Below are 11,266 nucleotides of genomic sequence, written 5' to 3'. Positions count from 1 at the left end.
TTGAGGATCTTCTAGAGGCTCTGCCTGTATATACTATCAATGATGATGACAAAACCTTGTCGAAACGTTGTACATTTGCTGTCATGTTAAACTTATATTAAAGTTTTTCTTCATTACCAATTTAAGCCATCTCCAGCCATTATTAGTCTCAAAGTGGGTTCCTCATCATCGAATTAGTAATAGTATATTTTTTGGTTGGGCTATGTGCTTAAAAATACTTATGCCAGTTATGGTGCAGTTAAGTATGGTGAGACCTGATCTTTTCAAATGTACCCAACTTGTCTTTAGTCTTAGACTTTCTGAGGTCTGGTATTAGTAGTGATACTACTACTAATCCTATAGCCCTAATATTTGGGCTAATACTAGCATCATTAATGCTAATAGATTCAGTAGTAAATGTTTGAGTATTGGCAATGTTACAACTTACAGATTTGGAAAAGGAAAAAATGCTATGTTGATTTTCATTGTTCTTTTGGGTAGCTCTACTGTTACTGTTAGGGCTGATAAGTATTTTAGCCCTACACATGCCCTCTTCATATTTGTGCTATGGTCCATTGCAAATACAATTTCCTTAAATATTTCAAGTAATAATAAAATAAATTAAAACATCCATAACAGAAATGTACACTTACAAATATGAGTTGGCTATGTTTATGTGAAAAAACAAGTTTGAAACACTTGAACCCAATACTGTATACTATACTATCTGACATGCAGCCCTGACATAACATACACCTTGAAATAATATTTCAAAACAACTTGTACCAATACTACACTACTAGATATGTGCAAAAAATGTCACAAAATCTACACGAAATTATTGGTGGAAAAAACACTGTATAGTATTGTAAAGTTCTGATGACCTATTGAGGAGATATTTATAATACCATTTGGAGGAACAGTCCAAGCTATCCCTACATAGGGAGTGCTACCAACCGCCTGATTATTAGTGGTTGCAAAATAACAAAGTACACGTTATATAATATAATAAACAGACTGCAATGTTTTAACTGATTATCTATTGCCCTATGGGTTATGCCTAACTCCCATCTTACTTGTACAATAACTTCAAACATTATTACCTCATTTTTCATAAAACAGAAATGGTGTTCAATGTTCCTAATTTACATTTAACTTTGTACTTTACCTTATAAAAGCAGGTACTCTGTTTGAAACTATGTCACTTCAGTGAAATTGGTTGACACCATTTTTATGGTTTTTCAGTTATCATGTGATAAAAAAGAAGCATAAAACAAGAAATTCAAACATTTTGCTATGATATTTACAGACATTCCCAAAACTTGTGACTCAGTTATTACATATATATTGTTATAAAAAGTATTATTAACTAGTGGTAATTTAACAAAAATCATAATCCTGGTGTAAATGATGTTATCATTACCCCTTGAAGTTAGCTTTCTTACAGAAATTTGGTTTCCTCTAAAAACCTTAAGTACAGGTTGAAACAGGAATTACCAGCCAATAATAATATTTATAACCAAGTTCTGAATACAACCTTCCTATGTGTATTGAAACACTGTATTAAAAAAGCAAACAAGAAAAAACTATTCAAAAAAAGTAAGTAAATATAGAGATGATTAATATAAATCCTTCAAAAACAATGCAAACAAGATAGTAGGGATGGCACTTACATCATCCCTACATAATAGCACAGGCAAGAATTAACATATAGTAATATATATATATAACTATTCAATCACAGTTGAATTTAATTTATCCTATTTTTATTATTATGTAGAAATGATGTAAATGTCATCCTTACTATATTGTTTGCACTGTTTTTGAAGGATTCAAACTGAATATTTCTCTTTCATTAATTTAGACAGATTGTAAGTTTTTGTAAAGTTTATCCTAAAAAAATGGAGTTTAAAGTACTAAATCTTGTTTTATTCTTTGGATATCAGTCTTTTAGTTTAAGTAGAGCATGTATGTAAGAGAGAGGGGTTGTCTCAGCATTGAATTATCTGTTTTATGTTCAGTAGCTTTTTCCTTATTATTGGAACTACTTTGATTATATTTCAATACAGTATTATTATACATTGAAAACCATTGATATTCATTTATATATATATGTGTGTGTTTGCTTGACCATATACATTGTTCCTAAGTAGTTGAAGAATAACCTGTCATGGCTAATGTTATACTTCCACTAGCCATTGTTCAGGAGGAATATATAATGGTATCACATTTTTCTAGAAACAAGGAATCGGTTACAGTGCATGAAGCAAACAATTAGTTTCTGTCTTTTGTAAGTAATATTATATTCCATTCTTTTGATGGACTTCATAGATTGAAGTTACATAATTCATATACCTAACACTAAAATATTTACAGTTTTAGAATGTGTATTTTGATGTACCTGTTTAAGATCTTCAAAAGAATGGTGGCTTTAGATTTAAGTGAATTTAGAAATCAGAGTTGTCCTTATCACATAGTATTTGGTTGTGAACATAACTTACAAAATAAATATATTTCTATGATTTCATGTCAGGTTTTTTTAGAAAGTGAGAGTTTATTTATAAGTTTTTAAACTAAAAATGGTTTATATATTAGAATATTAGATTAGTAAAACAACTTATTTGTTTGAAATAAAGAAAAGTGTATCACTTGTTTCTCTTACAAGTTTCATATATAGTAAGAGGTTGTTTAATAATTGCTATCCATGAAGGAAATTTCATACTTCAGTTTTATCTAGTCTTTAAGGTCTAAAAAAGGCTTTCAAGGTTTTGTTAAGAACCATTTATTTTTTACTTTTAAATTGTCACAACATATACAAAACACTCAAGTTAGGAACAAGTACAGTCCGAAGAAATTTCAAAATTGTGCTCAGAACTAAATAATGCATTATTTATCGTATTAGTCACTGCAGTGTAAAGATTTTTAGCTGTGGCAAAGTGGCTCGTAGAATGGCTCCGAGTTTTTCTCACGCTCAAACTTTTAGCTCATAGCTCCGTCATCTCTTGACCAATTTGAGTTGTAGTTACAGTTTTGGACTGAAGAGGTCAAACCCTTTAGGATGTACTTGACCATGCCCAAGATCTCATAGATTAATTTACTCTAATCCTGCCTAAAAGAATTTCAAGTGCCACAGCTATTGAAGATTCCCTCTTGTTAATATTTGGATAAACAACATGAATGTACCACTACTCAGAGAATCCTTGGAGGGTGGGGTAGGGATTTACTTACCATAACAAACAGTTTGTCCAAAGAAACCTCCATAAAGATAGGGACATAAATATAAATTTTGGCAGGGTAATATTCAGCTAAAACAGTTTTATTTCTGTAACATGGTGGTTGCCCTTCAAATGTGGTAGATGCAGTAAATTTAAGGGAGGGAGTTTATGAAAAAGCTTGATAAATATTTGAATAATGAGAGCTGGATTTGAGTTTTTTATTGTTTTAGCATTTAGTTTAGTGGACAGAACTACATCTAAGGTCAAACAGGTCCTTTTTTTGTCCTTAAATTATATGTTTTGTTATAATGTTTTAACAGTCATTGAATAATGCTCAGTTTTGGTTTTTATTTTTCGAGCTAGACTTGTGTGACACTGTCAATGTCTAATGGTGTGTAATATGTTTTATTTCAGTTGGCATGTTGCTGTGGAAGTGCAGCCTGTAGTCTCTGTTGTTCAGCATGTCCATCATGCAAAAACTCTACATCTTCAAGAATTATGTATGCTATAATGCTACTACTTACAACTATTGTAGCGTGTGTGATGCTGACCCCATCAGTGAAAGATGGCTTACATAAAGTAAGTGTCTAAATTTCATGTCCTCTTAGAACATAATTTTAATTTGAGAGGAAGTGATTTTTATCTCCAAGATTAACCATACTAACATAAGCAAAACTTTTGAGGTATTATTGGGTTTACGGCCAAGAATATTATCATCAGTGAGAGTACCCAAGTGATGGAACAATGTTTTCTAATCATTCTATGTAGATACCTAAGAAAAGTATATTTAATAAACTATGCTAATGGCCAAGTAGATTTAAAGTACATGTAACTGATTTTGAAGAAATTAACAGTTATTGAAATCAAGAATGAAATTTAAAGTTTATGAATCAATGTTCTATTTTACATTTGTTATGGACTGTTGTCACTGTTTAAACCATTTAATTAACTTCTATTGATAAAACTGCCTCTCATTTTTTTTCTTTTTATTTCAGTGCCCTGTTTAATTCTAATTTTTTATTTGATTATTTTCACGAGTCATAATACTAATAAATTAAGCTTAATAACCTTGGGTTAATGAAAAATCATAATGCCGATATTTTTGATTACTGGAATAACCAGTAAAAAATAATTTTGATTAGTTGATTATTATCATGACATTTATCGATGTAATTGATACTTATAGGTAATTGATTAATTGATTAATTGCCCCGTTATGCAGTTTTTGTTATATATATAGCAACTAATTGTTAAGTATGGGGGTTGATAAAGGCATTTAAAGTAAATGGCCACAACTTAATTCTGTCAGGGACTCACTTATGACTTAACTGTGGAGATGAGATTCTAAGTAAGTTTGATGAGAAAAGGAATCTTTTTGCTTGGATAGCTTACACTTAGATAGGAAAAGGACCAGCTTGTGTGTGAAAGGACCTTGAACTCAATTTTAAGGACAGCTTTAAACTAGGGCTAGATAGTGATGAGAGCCAGGATAAGATGTAGGGAAAAGTTTATTGTAAGAAAAAAGTACAAAAAAATTTAAGGTTATTCTAAATTGTTACTGTGATAATGTTAGAAATGTGAGAACTAAAATAGATCACTTAAGAGCACTGGTCAAAATGAAGGATTTTGTTATTATGGGAATAGCTAAAACTTTTAGATGTTTTGTATTTAACTTTTATAGACAAAGAATATAAATGAGCAATGCTTTATAATTTTGTGATTGGCACCTCTCATTAGCTCAGCAATAAACTTGAAGCCTTGTGACACCAAATATTGAGATTTGATCCCTGCTTTGAGCACAGTGCAGGTGACCCAAAGATTACCTTTGCACTTAAAAAAATGAAAACAAACTTTTAATTGAATTGTCAAAAAAAAAAAATTACAAAAACTGTTTGAACTAGTATAACTAATGGTACTATTATTTGTTTTTGAAACGGTTATTTCCTTGAAAGGGGCCCGAAGGCTGACTGGAGGGGTTATCTGTTCTAACTACTCGCACCAGTATACAGTAGTGTTTTATCTGTCAGTCAATCAACGCTAAAATGACGTCACATAAGGGATGCTTAACTTTGCAATTTGTACTGTTGTGATCCCAGTAAAACATGCACATACCAGGAATCACGAGAAGAATTATGCAATTTGGAGGCTACAACACACAGCTTGACATGTTAACTTCAAAAGCAAGAAATAAAAATAATTGTTACTCTTAATTTTGGTTTTATTTACTCTTGAAACAGAACACTTTCAGGGACTCTGTGGAAGTACATCTAGTAGTACTGTATATTTGTGTTAACCCATTTGGTAATGTCTGCATGTCATCTGGTATTGGAAATATCCGTCTTCTAAGCATAATTTTAACATTCTTTTATTGACATTATATTTTGATTGGCATTTAACAATACTTAGTCAATTAAGAATTCAATATATTGTTTTTGGAGACATTTAATTCAGTGTGATTGAAACAAGTGCTTTTGTTTTAAATTAAGTGTTTGATAATTGAAATTGAATAAACGTATGAAAACAATTTGTTTTGTTTTTTTACCTGCGTGAAACAACTGAGAATAGAATGTTCTTTATTTAAGACGACAGAATAAGTATTAATACTGGTAATAAAATATTTGGCATTGTCTGCACATCTTGCCTCACAGAACAAGTTCAGTATAAAGTTAGCATCAAATTGTGATGTATGTATTCATTTTTCTCTTGGTTTGCTTATTGTTTTTTTTATTGCTATTTGATGCTTCATATAATTTTGAAGGAACTCTGTAGTAGGTGTTTATGTTTGAATTATGGGCTTCAGTACCGGTATAATTATTGATCTTAACAGTACCAATGCACTGCATGTGATTTGTGTGGCTTCTGAATCCATACAGTTGGAACTGTATCATGTTTAAGAATTTTATGATGTATGCGTGCACTAGGACTGGTTTGTACTACAGCTTGAAACTGTGTATAGTTGTACCTGTACTCACCCTAAAAACTTATTCTTTCTTTCAACTTAATCTGCCATTTTTTAAAAAACTTAATGTAGTATAATAGTACTTTAACTCTTGCTTGTAAGAATTAACATTCAGTTTTATTATTACTTTTGTTGTACTTTCAAATTGGTAAAATGTGTAATGTATAAATCTGTTATAATTCTTCTTATGCTATTCATACTGCAAAGCAAACGTAACACACTTTTTGGTTTTTAAGAATATCCAGACTTGTGATGTAATGTTATCTGTGATATTTGCCTAGACCTTTCATGTTTCAGGCCTATGATTATCTGTGATAGTTGCCTAGACCTTTCACATTTTAGGCCTACGATTATCTGTACTACTTGCCTAGACCTTTCACATTTTAGGCTTATGGTAATCTGTGACATTTGCCTAGTCCTCTCACTTTTCAGGTGTATAGGTTGAGGTTGAAACGTGCACTTGTAAGTCATTTCTTATGGTATCTTGGGGTCCTTAAGAACTTGCCTTTTTTTTTTTTTTCAAACAAATTTTCTGTTCTTCCTTCTTGGTAAAGGAGATGTATAAAAGTGGTCAGTGTAGTAGGTTTTGTCCAAATTTTAATATCAAAAATGTATTAAGACTGGCTGGTCGTCAGCCATTCTGAAATGATTAAGTTTCTGTTTTTTTGTCCCATTTTTTATTTTGAAAAATGATGATGATGTTAAATTCCAGTCTGTATGGAATTTAGGAAGATGTGAAGTTCCAATTACAGTTTTTCCTCTGCTCCTGCCATGACTTCTTATGATTTTGTGAGTGTACTGTGTATGTTGGGTGTCTTTATATTCCAGGGATAAAATTTTCTATTGATTTAGTTGAAAGAGCTTTAAGTAGTATTTACAGTAATTCTTCATAGGTAGCATAGCTTGTCAGTTTTAGCCTTTGAAATATAAACATTTGGTTTCTTAAGCAAAAATTATAATTGCTGTTTGGCTATACAAATTTGCCAGCAAAACCCAGAGTTTTTGGTAATTTTCAAAAGGAACAGTGCTCAAACATTCAATTCTTTGAATTGGACTTACACTATTAATTCTAGTTTGTGGTGAAAATAAATGAAATCATTTCTCTAATTGTAAAGTTTTGTACACTGAATTTACATTTAAGTTAGTTTTAAATTAGCAGCAGTATATGTAATTAAACTTGCAGGCAAATAATGAAAACAGCACGATTCTAGTGCACGCAATATAAACCTCTAAAATTTCAGTGCTATAGAAAAGAAATCTTACCAGTTTTCAAAGCAGAGAACTGTTTGTTGATGTATTACTATAGATTATACAAAAGAAAAGGAATATTTAATTTGAAGTGAGTGAATTGTAATGATATTTTACACTGAGTAGTTTTATGGTGTTTAAAATACAATTGAAACAAATCTCAACGTTGAATATTTATGCTGTTTTCTTTTTATAAGAATACTTTTTTATGTCGCAGTCTAGTTATTTCAATTCCCTCCAGTGATGGCTGAAGAAGTCTTATTCTGATTTATTTCTCTTTCTTCTATTTAGTGGATGTCCATATCTTATTAAAAATTAAAATGTTTTTTATTTTAAATATCAGGAATGCACCAGATCAAAAGCCCCCCATTTTTGGTTTAAAAATTTTTATTATATTTTGTGTGTATATGTTTGCTCAAGCTTTTTCTGTCGTAATTGAAACTTGTCATGTTCTCAGTATTATGTTAGAATACAAGCGTGTAGAAAATCTATTAAATTGGCATATGACACAGTACATTTTTTTATCTAGAAGTTAGTAATTTCATGTTAGTAAAAATAATGTAGATTATACATAATGTTATCCAGTAGTTGCAGACTTAAACATGTACATCTGCACATTTAAAACCTATATGTTTATATTTGATGTATAGCATAGTTAGTCTTGCATTTTGCTTTTGTTTTATTTATAATTGTGTACATAAGTATTTGAGTTTTAAGCGAAGTGGATTCTTTTCATAGGTACCTTTTTGTAGTGACAACCCTGTTTACCAACTTTCATGTCAGAATGCTGTTGGATATCTAGCAGTGTATCGGATCTGCTTTGCCATGACTCTTTTCTTCATCCTCTTTTCTGTAATAATGATTGGGGTTAAGTCATCAAAGGATCCACGGTCTGGTATACAAAATGGGTAAGAATTGTAATATAAATTATTTAAATATTTTGTAAGTATACTTTCTTTGATACAATAATTGTGATGTTTCTACAACTTGTAGTGCTTTCTCACTGAACTGTTTGGTTTACACTTAATCGTTGTTAGTAGTAGTTTGGTAATAATTAAGACATCCGGGCATATGGGAAGAAATGAGTGTGATTCATAAGCTGTTTATCGAGTTAGTTGCTAGAATCATTAGAATTCGTTTTAGTAAATGGGAAGAATTACCGTTTGTCTAAGAAACCTTTGAGTCTCAAATACTGATAGCTACTGCTGCTTATTTTCCAGAAGCACATAAAACATTTCAAGTTTGGAAGAGTTGGTAGGCTAAAATGTGTTCTGAAGTCAAGAAATTACTGATATGAACTAATGTAAAAAATCCATTAAGTAGTTTATTTTATGTAGGTGATATTGTTGTGCTTGTTAAGTTGCATATTTATACATATAAAGGTTTTCTATATCAACATGTTCAAGCTTTTTGTGTAACTCCTATGTATTTGTGCTTGTTAAGTTGCATATATATATATATATAAAGGTTTTCTATATCAACATGTTCAAGCTTTTTGTGTAACTCCTATGTATTTGTCCAGACTAGTATGTAAAATGATGCCGAGTAAAATTTGTTTATAATACATAGAAATGGTCAGTGTCATTGTTTAACAGTCTCTTTCTCTAGAACCTTCTGATTGCACTGCTTACAGTATACGAAGCATTCACAACATTGAAATATAACCTTTTTTTTCTGTTTGTTTAGGTTTTGGGCTCTAAAGTACTTGATCCTTATTGGTGGTATTGTTGGTGCTTTCTTTATCCCAGAAGCAAATACATTTGGCAGAGGTTAGTTTTCATAATTTTTATCCCAAAAGTTTATATTTCTATAAATGTTACAGCAATAGTAAAAATAACTGAAAATTTGATTAGTTGTGTAGGATGGTGCTTTATTTATCACAAGTGAAAAAGGTGAAGACAGAGTTGTAAAACAATGTTAAAATGTGTTAATTGTCATTCTACCCACCATTTTTAAAAAAATCCTGTGAGTTTTGATATCCTATTCATTAATATTTAGTGTCTGTATCCAAGGTTCAGTAGTTCACATTAATAGTGGTCTTTCCTCAGAAGGAGGTGAAGCTTCAAGATTAGAATACTCCTAGAAAGGCATGGCAAGATGAATGAAGAAGTTACGAGTACAATGATTAATTGTTTATTGTACATAGATTGTTGTAATGTATGTATGCAGTGCTGTTTTATTCTACCATACAGTGCTGTACACTGTACAGTATGTACATGAAACACAATGCATAATAAAATATCGTACATTATAATAACCTGTGAATTTAATGTTTGAATTGCACATAGACTTCTCAATGGCATCCTTCCACTTGCTAGCATATTCCGGCAACTCGGGATTTTGTTGAGCAATTGTGAATACTCTCAATTGTACTAAATATCCAACAGTGATTCCCACAGACACAACTGATGTTACTAAACTGTCATCCTCTTCCTCCTCATCTGAATAAAGAGTAGGAGTTTGGCCTCTGACATTAGCCAGCAGCTTCCTCTCACTGTCTGCCTTTATAGTTTTGTTGGTGGCAACATCGGCATCAAAGTTTGCATGCTATTCCGAGGTGACATCAAAATTCTTTACAAAGGCTACAAGATCGTTGTGAACTACAGGATTGCCTTCTTCACCATCTTCAGTCAGATCCTCTGAAAAACCACATTTAGGAAAACACTTCTGAATTGTTACAGGCCATATGCTATCTCATGCACTCTTTAACCATATGATAGCATCCAGCACATTTACCTTCTTGGCCAAGTCAGTTGCACATGTGGCTTCATCCATGGGAAACAAAACGTGTTGCATGAGCAGCTTCCTATAGTGCATTTTCATGTTCTGGATATTTCCAGCACCACATGGCTGAAGCTTGAATGTGGTGTTCGGTTGGAAAATAAACCAACTTTTCATTGTTACAGACAACATCAGGGTGGGCAGTTCAATTTTCTACAAACACTAAAATAGAGTAATCTTCAGCTCTCATTTTACTATTGGCCTTGTCGAGCTACTGCTGGAATAACTTCCTGGTCATCCATACATTCTTGTTTGATGCGTATGTCACAAGGAAGCAGAGTGGGCTAGCCCAGCCCTTGAAGCAATGAGGCTTAGCATGATGAAGTGTATCAGCATTTCTCCAACTGCAGAACATGCCAGCAAAAGCTGATCCTGTTGTTTGACTTCTTACCTTCCTTGGCCTTGTCTCCCTTAATCACCGTTGAGTGTGAGAGTAAAGCTAAATTGAAAAGACTGGTCTCATCTGCATTAAACATGTCTTTATATATATAGTGCATATAGACTTTAAACGTTTACTCCAACCATCTACGACAGCTGGGTAGCAATGTACATGTTGTGGCATTTTTGCCATCTGTCCAGACATCCGTTAGAACAACAAAAAACAACCAAGATTTTCTGCGTACATCAGTGCTCTCTTTTGAATCATCCTGCCACTGACAGGGATTTTCTTTGCCCTGGCTATAGTGAACCACTTCCAGATGATCTTATCTAGGTCTTGAGAGCCCACTGTGCTAGGCTTACTGTACTTTCTGTCTGGGCACTCCCAACTATCCACTATGGTTGAGTAGATGTTTATATAAAGAAATGATTCCATACAGTTCCATCCTCTCACAGCTGGCATGGGACCCATAGTGACTGATAGTAGAGGAGGTGAGAATGGATACCTACCTCAAGTACCTTCTCTCATAGCTGGTTTTAAGCTGTGGAGTTTGATGGTGGAAGAGGAGAGTGCACAAGGTATGGTCTGAATGAGCTCCAACCTCACTACACATATTGGCTGTTCTGCCTGTCTTTGTGACATAATTACGGCTTCTTTACCTTTTTCATCCTCCTTTTTTGGGCAAAGATTGTATGCGGATAAGAT

The 11,266-nt window shown here is 32.4% G+C and overlaps 1 protein-coding gene across 2 annotated transcripts in view; it reads left to right on the top strand.

Annotated features, from left to right (window-relative positions):
- Positions 1-11,266, top strand: part of LOC106467892 (probable serine incorporator) — a 44,322-nt gene that overhangs the window by 1,655 nt on the left and 31,401 nt on the right. For both annotated transcript variants that reach the window (XM_013928276.2, XM_013928275.2), the window contains exons 2-4: positions 3,609-3,773; positions 8,140-8,309; positions 9,088-9,170. In XM_013928276.2, the coding sequence (XP_013783730.1) occupies positions 3,609-3,773; positions 8,140-8,309; positions 9,088-9,170 (418 nt within the window). The remainder of the gene's footprint in view (positions 1-3,608; positions 3,774-8,139; positions 8,310-9,087; positions 9,171-11,266) is intronic.

This window comes from Limulus polyphemus, unplaced genomic scaffold, assembly GCF_000517525.1.
Source record: "Limulus polyphemus unplaced genomic scaffold, Limulus_polyphemus-2.1.2 Scaffold2781, whole genome shotgun sequence".
In the NCBI taxonomy this organism is placed as follows: Eukaryota; Metazoa; Arthropoda; class Merostomata; order Xiphosura; family Limulidae; genus Limulus; species Limulus polyphemus.
Note: the sequence above shows the minus strand (reverse complement) of the source record. Positions and strands in the feature narration are given on the sequence as shown.